At 44.6% G+C, this 18,236-nt stretch overlaps 1 protein-coding gene across 2 annotated transcripts in view; it reads right to left on the bottom strand.

Annotated features, from left to right (window-relative positions):
• Positions 1–17,596, bottom strand: part of LOC121574939 (calcium/calmodulin-dependent protein kinase type 1-like) — a 61,621-nt gene extending 44,025 nt beyond the window's left edge. Inside the window, exons 1-3 of one of the 2 annotated variants that reach the window (XM_041887637.2) lie at positions 17,503–17,594; positions 15,662–15,674; positions 7,310–7,423 (exon numbers count right to left, since the gene is read on the bottom strand). In XM_041887637.2, the coding sequence (XP_041743571.1) occupies positions 7,310–7,423; positions 15,662–15,672 (125 nt within the window). In that variant the 5' untranslated portion in view covers positions 15,673–15,674; positions 17,503–17,594. Of the gene's footprint in view, positions 1–7,309; positions 7,424–15,661; positions 15,675–17,502 lie in introns of both variants that reach the window. The other variant, XM_041887638.2, reaches the window with a different exon arrangement.
• Between the last annotated feature and the right edge of the window lie 640 nt (positions 17,597–18,236).

Below are 18,236 nucleotides of genomic sequence, written 5' to 3'. Positions count from 1 at the left end.
TCAATCCTATAGAACATTTGTGGGCAGAACTGAAAAAGTGTGTGTGAGCAAGGAGGCCTACAAACCTGACACAGTTACACCAGCTCTGTCAGGAGGAATGGGCCAAAATTCACCCAACTTATTGTGGGAAGCTTGTGGAAGGCTACCCGAAACGTTTGACCCAAGTTAAACAATTTAAAGGCAATGCTACCAAATACTAATCGAGTGTATGTAAACTTCTGACCCACTGGGAATGTGATGAAAGAAATAAAAGCTGAAATAAATAATTCTCTACTATTATTCTGACATTTCACATTCTTAAAATAAAGTGGTGATCCTAACTGACCTAAGAGAGGGACTTTTTACTAGGATTAAATGTCATGAATTGTGAAAAACTGAGTTTAAATGTATTTGGCTAAGGTGTATGTAAACTTCCGACTTCAACTGTATATTATATTTTTGTATTATTATTACTATTATTATTAGGATGAATGTTCTCATCCACCAGGGACTATAGTGCCTTCAGAAAGTATTCATACCCCTTGACTTATTCCATCTTTTTTTGTTACAGCCTGAATTCAAAATTGATTAAATGTTTTTTTCTTCTACACACAATACCCCATAATGACAAAGTGAAAATATGTTTTTTGACATTTTTGCTAATTTATTGAAAATAGTATTCACACCCCTGGGTCAATACATGTTAGAATCACCTTTGGCAGCGATTACAGCTGTGAGTCTTTCTGGGTAAATCTGTAAGAGCTTTGCACACCTAGATTGTACAGTATGGTGGTCCTCTGTAGCTCAGCTGGTAGAGCACGGCGCTTGTAACGCCAGGGTAGTGGGTTCGATCCCCGGGACCACCCATACACAAAAATGTATGCACGCGTGACTGTAAGTCGCTTTGGATAAAAGTGTCTGCTAAGTGGCATATTATTATTATTATTATTATTTTTATTTTTTATTCTTCAAGCTCTGTCAAGTTGGTTGTTGATCATTGCTAGACAGCCATTTTCAAGTCTTGCCATAGATTTCCAAGCCAATTTAAGCCAAAACTGTTACTAGGCCACTCAGGAACATTCAATGTTGTCTTGGTAAGCAACTCCAGTGTATATTTGGCCTTGTGTTTTAGGTTATTGTCCTGCTGAAAGGTGAATTTATCTGTTGGAAAGCAGAATGAACCAGGTTTTCCTCTAGGATTTTGCCTGTGCTTAGCTCTATTCCGTTTTGATTTATCAGAGAAAAACTCCCAAGTCCTTGCCGACGACAAGCATACCCATAACATGATGCAGCCACCACCAAGCTTGAAAATATGAAGAGCGGCACTCAGTTACGTGTTGTGTTTAATTTGCCCCAAACATAACGCTTTGTATTCAGGACATAAAGTTAATTTCTTTGCCACATTTCTTTGCAGTTATACTTTAATGCCTTATTGCAAACAGAATGCATGTTTTGGAATATTTTTATTCTGTACAGGCTCCCTTCTTTTCATTTAGGTTAGTATTGTGGAGTAACTACAATGTTGTTGATCCATCCTCAGTTTTCTCCTATCACAGCCATTAAACTCTTTAACTGTTTTAAAGTCACCATTGGCCTCATGGTGAAATCCCTGAGTGGTTTCCTTCCTCTCCAGCAACTGAGTTAGGAGGGAGGCCTGCATCTTTGTAGTGACTGGGTGTATTGATGCACCATCCAAAGTGTAATGAATAACTTCACCATGTTCAAAGGGCTATTCAATGTCTGCCCTTCATTGCGAGGCATTGGAAAACCTCCCTGGTCTTTGTGGTTGAATCTGTATTTGAAATTCATTGCTTGACTAAGACAACTTACAGATAATTGTATGTGTGGGGTACAGAGATAAGGTATTCATTCAAAAATCATGTTAAACACTATCATTGCACACATAGTGATTATGTGACTTGTTAAGCACATTTTTACTCCTGAACTGATTTGAATACTTATTGACTCAAGAAATGTTAACTTTTCATTTTGTATTAATTTCTAAAAACATAATCCCACTTTGAAATTATGGGGTATTATATGTAGGCCAGTGACACAAAATCTCAATTTAATCAATTTTAAATTCAGGACGTAACACAACTAAATGTGGAAAAAGTCAAGGGCTGTGAATACTTTCTGAAGGCACTGTATGTCAAAATAGAACAGCTGATGTCAGCTCTGTAAAAATGTTACATCTCTGTCAAGATATTTTAGCTTGCACTTTCATACTTGATGTGGCCCAGAATATCTAGCACACCATTGACGTCATTTCCACTAAAATCGCATAAAGACATGAAACACAACGCACTCTGGAAACTGCATAAAAAGCTAAATTTAAAAAGTGTAAAATCACCCCGGGCCATTATAATTCAGTGAAAAGATGTGTGACGCATTAAAGCACTGCTCGGAGCAAGGCATGTTCTATTATACAGCATATATACCCGTGAGCTGCTGTTAGAAAACTGCTGTGGAAATACTACACAGGGACACTCGAAGTCAATATTAAATTAATAATTGTTTATTATCAGCGCACTGGAGAGGTTCCAACAAACTTGATGCACCATAGTGAACATCTGTCAGGAGCTCTAACGGGTCAGTCCCGTTAGTTCCCTTATATACTGACAAGTTATATTTGCATGATTTAGCTTATTCATCATTCTGGGCCATGCAAGTGACAGACCAATACCCCACGAGGCTTCTTCTCTCTAAGCTGAGACCTTGAAACTGAGATATCCCTTTCTCTAAACAAGGTTCTGGGCGTACTGCCAAATTGCATATACTGATAGTGAGGATTTGTTCAATCAGTCACAGAAATTGGTTTATAGAAAAGCACAAACAGAACACAGAAATTGGTTATTAGAAAAGCACAAACATAAAAATGTACATCACAATACATTATCAATGTCACGATCGTCGTAATGAGTGGACCAAGGCGCAGCGTGAAATGCGTACATCTTTTATTGAGTACTTATATAACAATAACAAAACAACAAACGATACGTGAAGTTTTAAGGTTAACAAAACACAAACCTCTCCGGAACAAGATCCCACAAAAGACAAGTGCACAACAGGCTGCCTAAGTATGGTCCCAATCAGAGACAACGAGACACAGCTGTCTCTAATTGGGAACCACCCCGGCCAACATAGAAACACAAACTAGAACAAGAACATAGAAAACCAAACATAGAACCTAACACCCAGAAACTAACACATAGAACTCCTGAGTGGCGCAGTGTACTCCTGAGTGGCGCAGTGGTCTAAGGCACTGCATCGCAGTGCTAACTGTGCCACTAGAGATCCTGGTTCAAATCCAGGCTCTGTCGCAGCCGGCCGCGACCGGGAGACTCATGGGCGGCGCACAATTGGCCCAGCGTCGTCTAGGGTAGGGGAGGGAATGGCCGGCAGGGATGTAGCTCAGTTGATAGAGCATGGCGTTTGCAACGCCAGGGTTGTGGGTTCGATTCCCACGGGGGGCCAGTATAAAAAAATATGTCTGCTAAATGACTAAAATGTAAATGTAAAATGTAGAAACTAACACCCTGGCTCAACATATAAAAGTCCCCAGAGCCAGGGCGTGACAGTACCCCCCCAAAGGCGCGGACTGCGACCGCGCCAACTAAACCCAACAGGGGAGGGGCCGGGTGGGCATTCCGCCTCAGAGGCGGATCCGGCTCCGGGCGTGACCACCACCCTCTAACTAACCCCCCGTAGTGCCCCTGGTCTGGTCCCGCTGGCTGGAGCTGGACATCGGTGGAGCGGATTGCTTAGGCTCCGGTGTGGAGCAGCTGACCGGTACCTGACCAGGCACCGGTGAAACAGACACGGGCTGTGCCGGACTGATGACGCGCACCACAGGCTTGGTGCGGGGAGCAGGAACGGGCCGGACCGGACTGGCGACGCGCACCACAGGCTTGGTGCGGGGAGCAGGAACAGGCCGGGTCGGGCTGGCGACGCGCACCACAGGCTTGGTGCGGGGAGCAGGAACAGCCCGGGTCGGGCTGGCGACGCGCACCACAGGCTTGGTGCGAGGGACAGGCCGGGCCGGGCTGGCGACGCGCACCACTGGCTTGGTGCGGGGAGCAGGAACGGGCCGGACCGGGCTGGCGACGCGCACCACTGGCTTGGTGCGGGGAGCAGGAACGGGCCGGACCGGACTGGCGACGCGCACCACAGGCTTGGTGCGGGGAGCAGGAACAGGCCGGGTCGGGCTGGCGACGCGCACCACAGGCTTGGTGCGGGGGGCAGGAACAGGCCGGGCCGGGCTGGCGACGCGCACCACAGGCTTGGTGCGAGGGGCAGGAACAGGCCGGGCCGGGCTGGCGACGCGCACCACAGGCTTGGTGCGGGAGCAGGAACAGGCCGGGCCGGGCTGGCGACGCGCACCACAGGCTTGGTGCGGGGAACAGGAACAGGCCGGACCGGGCTGTGGAGACGGACTGGAGGTCTGGAGCGAAGAGCTGACACAACCCCGTCCTGGCTGAATGCCTATTTTTACACACTCTGTGTGAGGCATCAGCACAGGACGTACAGGGCTGTGTACTCGTACTGGCACTACAGCACGTGGCACTGGCGCAGGATATCCGGGACCGAGGAGGGGTACTGGAGGCCACGAGCGTTGAGCCGGCACACTCCGTCCTGGCTGCATGCCCACCTTAGCACGACACGTGCGTGGTGCTAGCATAGGACGTACAGGACTATGCCGGACCACTCGCGGCACAGTACACAGCTCCGCATACCTCGGAACCTGCCCAGTCTCACGCTGCCTAGCCTGAGTACGGGGAGTTGGCTCTGCTCTACCTCTAGGCTCCGCCAACCTCCCTTCCAGCCCCCCAAACCCGGTGGCCTCCTCTCCTTATCCACAAACTTGCCCTGTAGCTGCCTCCAGCAGCCCCGTCGTCCATGCCGTGTGCCCCCCTGGTCTGGTCCCGCTGGCTGGAGCTGGACTGGACATCGGTGGAGCGGATTGCTTAGGCTCCGGTGTGGAGCAGCTGACCGGTACCTGACCAGGCACCGGTGAAACAGAAACGGGCTGTGCCGGACTGACGACACGCACCACAGGCTTGGGCGGGGAGCAGGAATGGGCCGGACCGGGACGACGCGCACCACTGGCTCAGCAGGAACGGGCCGACCGGCACGCGCACCACTGGCTTGGTGCGGGGAGCAGAACGGGCCGGACCGGGCTGGCGACGCGCACTACAGGCTTGGTGCGGGGGAGCAGGAACAGGCCGGGCCGGTCTGGCGACGCGCACCACAGGCTTGGTGCGAGGGGCAGGAACAGGCCGGGCCGGGCTGGCGACGCGCACCACAGGCTTGGTGCGGGGAGCAGGAACAGGCCGGGCCGGGCTGGCGACGCGCACCACAGGCTTGGTGCGAGGGGCAGGAACAGGCCGGGCCGGGCTGGTGACGCGCACCACAGGCTTGGTGCGAGGGGCAGGAACAGGCCGGCCGGGCTGGCGACGCGCACCACAGGCTTGGTGCGAGGGGCAGGAACAGGCCGGGCCGGGCTGGCGACGCACACCACAGGCTTGGTGCGGGGAGCAGGAACAGGCCGGGCCGGGCTGGCGACGCGCACCACAGGCTTGGTGCGGGTTACAGGAACAGGCCGGACCGGGCTGTGGAGACGGACTGGAGGTCTGGAGCGAAGAGCTGACACAACCCGTCCTGGCTGAATCCCTATTTTTACACACTCTGTGTGAGGCATCAGCACAGGACGTACAGGGCTGTGTACTCGTACTGGCACTACAGCACGTGGCACTGGCGCAGGATATCCGGGACCGAGGAGGGGTACTGGAGGCCACGAGCGTTGAGCCGGCACACTCCGTCCTGGCTGCATGCCCACCTTAGCACGACACGTGCGTGGTGCTAGCACAGGACGTACAGGACTGTGCCGGACCACTCGCGGCACAGTACACAGCTCCGCATACCTCGGAACCTGCCCAGTCTCACGCTGCCTAGCCTGAGTACGGGGAGTTGGCTCTGCTCTACCTCTAGGCTCCGCCAACCTCCCTTCCAGCCCCCCAAACCCGGTGGCCTCCTCTCCTAATCCACAAACTCGCCCTGTAGCTGCCTCCAGCAGCCCCGTCGTCCATGCCGTGTGCCCCCCAAAATTATGTATTGGGGTTGCCTCTTGCGTGTCCGACGTCGGCACGGTTGGCGCCGCTGCTCCTCTCTATGGCGCGCCTCCACCGTCTCCTCCCACGGACAGCGATCCATTCCGGCCTGGATTTCCTCCCAAGTCCAGGATCCCTGCCCGTCCAAGATCTCCTCCCAAGTCCAGGCTGTCTGCTCCTGGACACGCTGCTTGGTCCTGTTATGGTGGGATCTTCTGTCACGATCGTCGTAATGAGTGGACCAAGGCGCAGCGTGAAATGCGTACATCTTTTATTGAGTACTTATATAACAATAACAAAACAACAAACGATACGTGAAGCCCAAAGGTTAACAAACACAAACCTCTCCGGAACAAGATCCCACAAAAGACAAGTGCACAACAGGCTGCCTAAGTATGGTTCCCAATCAGAGACAACGAGCCACAGCTGTCTCTAATTGGGAACCACCCCGGCCAACATAGAAACACAAACTAGAACAAGAACATAGAAAACCAAACATAGAACCTAACACCCAGAAACTAACACATAGAAACTAACACCCTGGCTCAACATATAAAAGTCCCCAGAGCCAGGGCGTGACAATCAACTGGACCAGAAGACTCGTACAAAAGAGACATGAGAGCCTAGACAGACAAAAATACACACACACATTCCCACACATGTGCACGCACACACGTACACACCCACCCACGCACGGACGCACGCATGTATGCACGCACACGAATGCACGGATGCCTGTGCACACACTCACACATAAACAATGTAATCTAAAACCATGGGCAATTTTCCCAATAGGCTAGTAGACCTCAGCATTAATAATGACCAACCATGGGCATGTCAACAAGCTAGATTCATGATCTGAGTTCACTGCATTCAGAGCCAAAGGGCTTTAAGCGAAGAGGATATCCCCCAATCTCTCCGACTTAGACTCTAACAGCCACTTTCTACCCACACACTGTCCACTGTGGCCTGCATTAAACAAGACCATTTACCTAAAGAGGAAGTCAAGTCAGTCCATGTCAAACATGCAAATTCAATAAGTACAGGTACAGGAAACACTTGCAAATGTCCCTCTGTAGTTATAGTTCTGTAGCCTCCATCTGAAAAACACTGCTGAACTCTTCAGGGTGTTCTTATTACGAGCAGAGAGATAGTAAAAGGCTCAGACACTCTTGAACCATATCCTCAACAACAAAATGATTTATGATTTCAGCACTTACGTCCCCAGGATCTCCTTGAAGTCATAGTTTTCCTTCACATCTGATGTTTTCTTCTTCCAGGAATGTCCATCGTCACCCAAAGGCATCTTTCTTTTCTGGCGGTCGGCTACAATACTGGAGAAGAGAAGATAAACGTAATCACTCATTGTTTAAACCACAGGAAAAAACTGTTAAGACAAGACACACTCTTTCTGGATAGTTGCATACACAAATATTTGTCTAGGTATGAGTTGTAATTGAAACAATAAGGGTTCTTTGTGTTTGAGGATAAGATAGATAATAAACATTTAAAATGTTTTATTGTCACATACACTGGATAGGTGCAGTAAAATGTGTTGTTTTACAGGGTCACACTGAAAAGGTTTTAAAGACAAAGAGATAAGGGATGACTGACAAAGTCACTGGACTGGACATCTTTTGGACATCTTTTGTTTGACACAATTGTGTTAGACTTACCTGGAAACTAAGTTTGATAAAGTGAGTCAGACACTTAAAACCATTACAATTTCACACAGAACAGACAAACTTCTACAAACTGCTTCAGGTGACAAGTGTTGTCAGTCCTGTTCTTCCTTTCCCTCATATAATCCTGAATCAACACAATTTAAGCTTCCCTTCAACATCTCGTGTTGCTATTCATTACCAGTCTGAACCCCAAAGAGAAGTAACAGACTAGTTTTACAGGTCCATAGCAATGCACTTTTAAACCGAAACACTGTGGACAGTAGATGTAGTTATGATTCAACCAATAAAACAACCACAACCAGGTCAAACATTATACAATTTCTGTGTTACTTATAATTAGACCTCACAGACAGAATATTTCTCCAAGCTGCAAGTGCACTGTAAAAACAATATTTGTTGAGTCAACTTTAAAAAGTTTGTTGCTACCTTAAAATGGTAGGTCAAGTCCAATCTGAATTTCATGTTTAGTTAACTTAATCTAAAGTTACTTCAACTTAGTAAAGTAAGTGAACCTGACACATTTTAATATAATGACTTGTTGAGTGAACGTGATACTTTTAGTCCAAAGTAATTTTTTGTACAATTCTTCAGTGTGAGCACACTTGGGACTCAACCTCATTTGGGATTTGAGCTCACAACCTTGTAGTTGCCAGTGACTTGAATTTCCTGCTACGCCACCAGGTCTGTGCGAATGGAAGAAATTAGCCACAGATTTATTGCCAAGAGTGCATTAAGCACTTAGCTAAAACACTGTAAAAGAAAATGTGTTAAGTCCACCTTAAAACAGTTTGTTTCCCTGCTGCCTTAAAATGTTAAGTTAAATCCAATCCAGATTTTGTGTTCAGTTAACTTAATCTAATGTTACTTGGGCTACTGTTATCACATCCCAAAACCCACCGGCCCAAGCCTATATGACTAAAATAGCTCAGTTTATATCAGACCTCACTCCACTATTCTCAGATAAACCCCTCTGCCAGCAACCCCACAGCCTGCTTACAGCCTGTTCTGTTGGCACTGTCTCAGTCTGAGCATGCCATGTAGGATGATATAATACACTGTTTAGGTTTGTATCTCTGCCATTTCAGTAGCCTGATATGGTTACATCAAGAAGCAGGTGGTTAACTCTTTGCAGAGGGAGTTTTTAGAACTGTATTTGATTGCTCTTGCAAGATAACACAGCTGTTATCTCACTGCATGTGCTAAACACACGTTGATGTGATGGGGTACAGACGGTGACTTTTGCATTGTGTTTTCAGTGCCACCTCATGACACCCTTAAAAAAAGTATTGTCTTCCTCTTTCTTGCCATGACCACCACCAATATGATGCTAGTGATAAGCGCACACACACACACACCCTCGGAAGTCCATTTGCTGCCTTTCCATCCTTTGGCTCCTTGCATGTCTCCATGGAAACCCCAGAGGGGCGTTTTGATATCTGCAAAACCAAATAGCACCATGGCTAATAGCTAATATCAGCTGAGACTGTTTTCTTCTGTCACATTGGTGTCGGTGTGTGGTGTCGATGCGTGGTGAACCCACACACATAGAGGTGCGCACATCAACATACACCTAGGGGTATAGGGATGGTGATGAGGTGTAACAGGAATAGGCCCAAATAAGCGCCAAGCCTTTAGTCACAACTCTGGCCAATCTGACAGCCAGGAAAGTCTCACTAAGAAATGGCTGGTCACCTACAGTGAGGGAAAAAAGTATTTGATCCCCTGCTGTTTTGTACGTTTGCCCACTGACAAAGAAATGATCAGTCTATCATTTTAATGGTAGGTTTATTTGAACAGTGAGAGACAGAATAACAACAACAAAATCCAGAAAAATGCATGTAGTATTTGACCCCCTCTCAATCAGAAAGATTTCTGGCTCCCAGGTGTCTTTTATACAGGTAACGAGCTGAGATTAGGAGCACACTCTTAAAGGGAGTGCTCCTAATCTCAGCTTGTTACCTGTATAAAAGACACCTGTCCACAGAAGCAATCAATCAATCAGATTCCAAACTCTCCACCATGGCCAAGACCAAAGAGCTCTCCAAGGATGTCAGGGACAAGATTGTAGACCTACACAAGGCTGGAATGGGCTACAAGACCATCGCCAAGCAGCTTGGTGAGAAGGTGACAACAGTTGGTGCGATTATTCGCAAATGGAAGAAACACAAAATAACTCTCCCTCGGCCTGGGGCTCCATGCAAGATCTCACCTTGTGGAGTTGCAATGATCATGAGAACGGTGAGGAATCAGCCCAGAACTACACAGGAGGATCTTGTCAATGATCTCAAGGCAGCTGGGACCATAGTCACCAAGAAAACAATTGGTAACACACTACGCCGTGAAGGACTGAAATCCTTCAGTCCCCCAGGTCCCCCTGCTCAAGAAAGCACATATACAGGCCCGTCTGAAGTTTGCCAATGAACATCTGAATGATTCAGAGGAGAACTGGGTGAAAGTGTTGTGGTCAGATGAGACTAAAATCGAGCTCTTTGGCATCAACTCAACTCGCCGTGTTTGGAGGAGGAGGAATGCAGCCTATGACCCCAAGAACACCATCCCCACCGTCAAACATGGAGGTGGAAACATTATGCTTTGGGGGTGTTTTTCTGCTAAGGGGACAGGACAACTTCACCGCATCAAAGGGACGATGGACGGGGCCATGTACCGTCAAATCTTGGGTGAGAACCTCCTTCCCTCAGCCAGGGCATTGAAAATGGGTCGTGGATGGTTATTCCAGCATGACAATAACCCAAAACACACGGCCAAGGCAACAAAGGACTGGCTCAAGAAGAAGAAGTGGCCTAGCCAGTCTCCAGACCTTCATCCCATAGAAAATCTGTGGAGGGAGCTGAAGGTTCGAGTTGCCAAACGTCAGCCTCGAAACCTTAATGACTTGGAGAAGATCTGCAAAGAGGAGTGGAACAAAATCCCTCCTGAGATGTGTGCAAACCTGGTGGCCAACTACAAGAAACGTCTGACCTCTGTGATTGCCAACAAGGGTTTTGCCACCAAGTACTAAGTCATGTTTTGCAGAGTGGTCAAATACTTATTTCCCTCATTAAAATGCAAATCAATTGATACAATTTTTGACATGCGTTTTTCTGGATTTGTTTGTTGTTATTCTGTCTCTCACTGTTCAAATAAACCTACCATTAAAATTATAGACTGATCATGTCTTTGTCAGTGGGCAAACGTACAAAATCAGCAGGGGATCAAATACTTTTTTCCCTCACTGTAAATTCCAACTCCATGTTGGTAACGTAATCCTCTAATTCTATTGGTTACTTGTGAGACCATGACCAGTGATTACAGAGGAGCTGTGTGTCATTCTTCAAGTGACGATGTGAGAGTAAGGAAGGTATCACATCCTTGCCTAAAGGACATCAATATTCCCCTTAACTTGAGACGTTTTATAACAGAAGTAAATTTAAGTGGTTTGAATAAGGTTTAAAGGGTTATTAATCGGCAGATATTATGTTATATTTGCTTTACTGCAATTTTGCCTGCCACAAGCTAGGTTTCCATCCAATTGGCAGAAAGAAAATATGCGCATTTTCCCACTAGTGGATCAGTGCGTGATGACGTTATGCACACAAAATGTACTTTTTCGCTTACGTTTTCATGAACTGAATCAAAATCAAAAGTTAAGTGTTTCCATCGCATTTTTAACTCTACCGATAGTTTTGTCACAAAAACTGTTGCGTTAAATATTAAATGTGCCTACTCTGGTCTTGGCACATGTGCTCTAGCCAACAGCTCGCAGATACAGTGTGGGGTAGGCTGTGTGGGTAGGCTAGTCTACATGATGAGATTATTATGGATAAGAGCAAGAATATTTGTATTTGTCAAACATCAGAATAAGACCCTCGATATTTATTGGAAAGGAGCATCAAGATCACCATGCACTTTCATCACCCTGGTAAATTCATCATTAATTATTTAATCTATAGCCTAATAAACTGCATGGTTTCCCGAGTCGTAGTGGGAGGACCACACACCATATCATTGTGTGACTGCAAGTTTACTTTGATATGATGGTTATTCGATATGATGCTTCTACATTTTACATTTTAGTCATTTAGCAGACGCTCTTATCCAGAGCGACTTACAGTTAGTGAGTGCATACATGTTTTTTTGTTTTTCATACTTTCCCCCGTGGGAATCGAACCCACAACCCTGGCTTTGCAAGTGCCATGCTCTACCAACTGAGCTACACGGGGCCTGCGTCTGCATTGCTTGCTGGTTTTAGGCTGGGTTTCTGTATAGCACTTTGTGACATCTGCTGATGTAAAAAGGGCTTTATAAATACATTTGATTGATTGATTGATTATTATATCAATATTTGCGCATGAAGGTGTTTCCACTACCATTTCTTGCATAATTAATTTTACCAATACAAAAAGATCCCACCATGTCAAATGAACAAATGATCTGTCGGCATTTATAAAATTATACCAAAACTACCTGTTTCCATCATAGCTGTCGTGATTTTGTTTTATATGGTATTACTTTACTCGCATAAAAACTGTGGATGGAAAAAACGTGGTTACTGAAAGTTATACAAATAAAAGGAACTGAAATTAGAAGTAGACATCATAGACCAGTATTGAAAGCAATCTGCTTAGGGAAGCAGTAAGAGGAAGTCTAGTCAAATGTGTGACAGAGAAAGAGAGAGCCATGTCAGTTACTCTCATTAGTAACACAGGAAGTATTTTGGGCATTTCTGGTCTGGTAGCATGTGCAGCATCTCAATAGTCTAGTGGCTTCCTCTGCTCTCCTCTTCTCCTCTCCCTAGTCTGCACTGAGCTGAGAAGACGGGATAGCTGAGAGCAACATGGTGGACATGTACAAGGGTATTCGCTTAAAACCTGTCCAGTTATTATAGATCAGAGCAGATGAAGGAAAGTAAACAGAGAGGAAAGTATTGATGCAGCCCTAGCCTATATGCTCTCTGAGTGTCGGTGTTATGGGCCCTTAGTTGACACGTGCACTGCAAAGAGATCCTGGCCAAGGGCAATGTTGTTCAGAAAGATCAAAGCTGCTAAAGTTGGCAATGGCATGGATTATATAATTTTTCTATAAAAGGGTGTATTGTCTTCTTATACTGTACCTCTTCCTTAAACACTGTCAAAGTCTAAGTGTGTCGATGTAATTTATTATATGTTTATTCCACTGTACTGGCAAAATAGATGGGTTTTATACAATACAGTATACAGCATAGCCTCAGGAAGATGTATTGAGTTGGGGGAGAAATCTTAGCAGGGTCCAGAAAAATGTGGCCTTTTATAAACACATTTCAGGCAATTCTACGTCATTTAGGAGACATTATCAGAATATTGTTTAATACTACACAAATGACTAAAATGAGTGGCTACTCTGACACAGTCAAACAGATAAATAAAAACGTCCTGGGCCCGGTTTTCCAAAAGCATCTTAGGCTAAGTTCATTGTTAGAACCATAGGATCCAATGGTTCTAAGATTAACTTAACCTTAAGGTGCTTTTGGCAAACCGGGCCTTGGTCTTGACCTGACCCAGGGCCAATAAAAAGAAGGGAGACGCACAGATTGTACAATATTAGGAGGAAATATATAAATATTATAGGCAACAGTAGGCTACTAAATCAACTTTCCAGTGGCACTGACTCACCCAATGATGACGATAGCATGAATACAGGTAGCCTAGGCTTCTCACCGTACCGGTGATGGTCTCAAGATAGGCCTGAGCTACTTTGAAAACATAGCTGTTCGTCCGAGTTGTTGACAAAATAAATGGTAGCTTCTACTGACAAATTAGTGTTATCTTTTTAGCAGTACGCCATTTGCTTTACAAACGTATTTCCTGCGATTGTATTTAGAAATTTGCAAAAGGCCTTTAGCTATTCACTGACAGTGCGAAGAGAAATAGAATCCATAGAAATAGAATCTATAGAACTAAAGTGCCCATTCAAGTCAGGACTGACAGCCATTTGGAGCATACCCATGAGTTTATCAGTCAAATTATGAGGGTGAGGTTCCAAAACCCTTCCCAGCTAGCATATTTGGTTCCTTGGAAGTTGTGGGAACGTATGTTTTTGGTTTCCCATTGGTTCTGGGAACGAAGCCATAAGTTTCCTGAAGACTGAACGTTTTTTTAAACGTTCAGAGAACAGAAGTGAACATTTTGCTTGTTTTGGGAATGTTAATTTTTAGTTTGCAGTGAGGTTCTGAGAAAAATGTTCTATGGTTCCTTGAAAGTTTTCCTGCGAGATTTTATTAACATTCTGATAACAGAAATTATAGGTTAGTTGCAGGTAATTAAATAACATTATGAGAACATGTTTAAATAAGACTTTTAATAACACTGCTAGCTAGTTTGGGTTAACTGTTTTGAATACAGATAGAACACATGGAAATTAATTTGCTTAGGCATTAATCATGCAAAACACATTTCTTTTTTTATTGTGGCATGGCGTCAGTGAGATTCAAACATATGATCTTCTGCTCTTTATCCATGGAATTAGTCCACTGCGCCACCAGGATGGAGCTAGCATGCTATGTTTTTGTTTTTTGTACTCATACAAAGCTGTTAATTTTAGTCTATTCAAACAGACCCTATTTCAAAGGAAACTAGCACTCATTAAAATCAGGTGTGGCCAATTAGTGGGTGCGGCCAACACACCTGAACACACTTAACAAGATAGAGGATAGGGAGAGTTTTGTTGATGCTGAGAACGGAATGTATATGTTTTTAAATAACATTCAAGAACGTTACTAATATTTTCTTATGTCTTTTATAGAACGTTTTCTTAATGTTCTGAGAACAGGACTATAAATTGAACCATGGGGAAACCTGCAGAAAACGTTATGATGAAGTACTGGAATTCCCACAGAAGAACGTTGTTTCTCAACGTTCTCTGAACGTTCTGAGAACATGACTTTAAATAGAACCATGAGGAAACGTTATGCAGTACTGAAATTCCCATAGAAGAACGTTGTTTCCTAACGTTCTCTGAACAGTTTGAGAACATTACCTTAAATAGAACCATGAGGAAACCTATAGAAAACTATATGGGAAGGTTGTATGCAAAATAACTATAGGACAACCACGCTCTCACCCAGCTCTAAGAAACATATGGTTCTCAGAACGTTATGTGCTAGCTGGGTTCTATGGATTATATTTCTATGGCCTCATGGCAACAAGCTGTTTGATATTTGGTGTGTGTGCTGCCCAAATTCAGTCAGTGTTCAGACAGGAGTAATTATATAATTTTGAAAACATTATTTCAATTAATCAGGGGGTGCTGCAGCACCTACAGCACCCCTACTTCCTGCAGCTATGGTACAGTATACAGTATCAGCATATGCATTGCTCCAAAACGCTTGAGATACTTCTGCAACTCAGTTGAACAGGACAGGCCAATGAACACAGACAATTGTAGATTTAACCAAGACCCACAATACAATGTACATCTTAACCCATTCAAGCTCAGGCTTAAAAAGCTGAAGTTGAGCTCTCCAAAGGGACAAAAGACAATAGACAAAAGTTCCAAACGAGCAAGGGATAAGTGTCTTAAAACAAGCAAGGATTCTTTCATATAAAAACAGTAGGGCCTGAGACTTGCATTAGAGCAGACAGGAGCAGATAGGAGAAGTTATAAAGGGAAGTTGAAGAGGAGTACATGCAGGTAGAGCTCCCGAAAAGGTTCAGAGAGGAACAAGCTTTTTTGTTTGATTAGATTGTTTGCGTTCATCAGGAAACGTCAAGACGCCCAGCGATATATGCGGGAGGCAACAGGATTGTGCAGGCTTTTTGGATAGAAATATATAACCATAACCACATTCCTAAGAGCTATTTGACATGCAGCATTCACCGTTGTTAAGCTTATTGAGAGAAACACTGTACTCACTGGTTTCCCATTGCTGCGCAGTGGACAGAAGAAACACACACATACAGAGAAGTGCTGACGTATGAGAAGGCAGTTTGACAAATTGGGACTTTCTGAAACCTGTGACCTCACAGGCTTGCAGCAAAAGAGATAAGGAGTCCCCTTTTAGATGTGCTCGAACCACACATACACACACAGACACAAACACAGTGACAGCCACACGCACGCACAGCCACACGCACATCCACACACACACACAGTCACACGTACACACACACACAAAGGAAGTGAGGAGACCCATTGGCAAGCCCTCTTGCTTAATAAGCCCTCAGTAACATGCAATGCAAACGAAAAACATCCTGGCCATTTCTCTGAAGCTCATACTGAGTACAATCTGTCTATAAAGATCCTCCAGCTTATCTATCTTTATTGTACAATGTCATCATTCACTTAGCGATAGGGATCATTTCCTGATTACACACAGCTAGTTGGACAGGACTATCCTAGCGGGGGGGGGGGGATCCGAGGAGGTTGCATGACATTGGCCCCCAACAGATAACAGGGACAGAGGTGCACAGAGGAACAATGGTAACTAAGTACGACAGTCAGTAACGAAAAGAAAACAAATCAGGTTACAAACATGGTCAATTATAAAAGTCATTATTATTTTTTAGTTTTCAAAATCGCTCAAGGCTAACATGGTAATTCCAGACAAGCATTGTGCAAATACATGGTGTATCCCCAGTACCTTTTATCCACTGTAGTTAACACACCTTTATATGTTTGGTTTATTGACATAGCTTTACCCCCTATGACAAGAAGTCAAGAACATGTGGGCTATCCTTACTGATAAATCCACATTGAGAGCTGCCACATTAGTGTATCTGTGTTACAGTAACATCTCACTGTCCACACACAGATATCACATTCTCCTTGTCATGATAACATCCTGATCTGAACCACAAGCTCATCTGGGGCACCGGTGTCCAGGACACTAAGCAAATCCCTTTCAAAATGAGCTTATTAGTTGATAAGCCACCTTCTCCTTCCGAGCTGGCATGTGGAAAGAAAGCGATGGTGTGGTGTGTATGTGTGCGTGTCGTGTCTGGTGTGTGTGTGTGTGTGTGTGTGTGTGTGTGTGTGTGTGTGTGTGTGTGTCCATATCATAGACTCTATAAAAAATATTATGTGTGAGAGAGAGAGAGAGAGAGAGAGAGAGAGAGAGAGAGAGAGAGAGAGAGAGAGAGAGAGAGAGAGAGAGAGAGAGAGAGAGAGAAAATACCTCAAGCATTTCAGTAGGCACTAAACACGGGAGAAAAAAATGTACAATAAGTATAATACAATTATGGGGGCCTACTCTCTCAAATGTGAATAATAATTTTGATGGAAAATTAAACACTGCTTTCAGTTTATCTTCATTATATTGGTTTGCACACACTCCATCAGTCCCTCTGATCTCCACTGAGAAATACACTTCGAGTACCATAAACAAATGTGCCCACAACTCTTCAGTATTTGGGCATTATTAATATTAATGTTAGACATTAGCATGCATATTATGAATGAACGCTCCATATGATGGGGCACTGTCTGTCTCTCCGGCGAGTTATACCCTAGCTCCAGTCTGGGATGTCAACCAGCTGCGTTAAACTATTACTTTCCATACATTATTAATTTCAACTATTAGGAAACTATATTTATAAACATAATAAACTATTTAGGCTATGGTTTAACATTTGAAACAGACCAGAAAAGTAAACTGTTCTCGCGTTTAAGGCATGTTTCCATATTGCGAATACATCTCGATTATGTCAATCATTTTCATTTTGTCCACACTCTGTCAACACGACAGAGACTCTTACCTGTGAATTGCACGATCTCAAAGGTCGATTCTTTCTTCACTGCTTCTCCAATTTGGACTCACCGCGCTCGCCGAAAAACTGGATTCGACACCCCACAGCACTCTCCTGACGTCAGGGCATAGAGCGGAGGGAGTGGCTAATACACAAGGGGCCGACTATTCTTGTCAAACAACCAATCAACAACCTGTTTGTAGCACACAGGTAAGCATGCTGCTTCATAATTGGTTGATTTTATTTTTTGGGCATTCTGCCATGAAAGGTGTCTTCTCCGTCCAAGGACTCATCTTTACTTTCACCATTCAATTTTTTGTTATTATGTTAAGTTAAATAGAATGGTGAACGGAGCAATCCACCAGGCTACCTGGACGGGTAAATTGTCCCAGATGATTAGCTAAATCGTTTGGTCAAAGTGTTAATAGGTTATAGATAGAGACAGGCTATATAAAGCCTACTAAAGACATCCAACAAATTAATATTTCATTAGATGGGGCATGTGTTACTGTGTTGCAATAATGACATGTCGTAGAAGTAGGCTACATCCATTCCCACTGGAATTTTATTCAGTAGGCCAATCTGAATTGCCACCATAGGCTATACACAATGTCAGAGTGAGAAGAATAGACAACATAAGTTATCAATGACTAAAGCAAGATGACAATCAAACAAACTGCACCACCAACTTTGTTAGTATCAACTGCCCTCTAGTGGATGATATGATAGTGGCGTTACCTCAT

This window comes from Coregonus clupeaformis, chromosome 10 (genome assembly GCF_020615455.1).
Source record: "Coregonus clupeaformis isolate EN_2021a chromosome 10, ASM2061545v1, whole genome shotgun sequence".
Lineage (NCBI taxonomy): Eukaryota > Metazoa > Chordata > Actinopteri > Salmoniformes > Salmonidae > Coregonus > Coregonus clupeaformis.
Note: the sequence above shows the minus strand (reverse complement) of the source record. Positions and strands in the feature narration are given on the sequence as shown.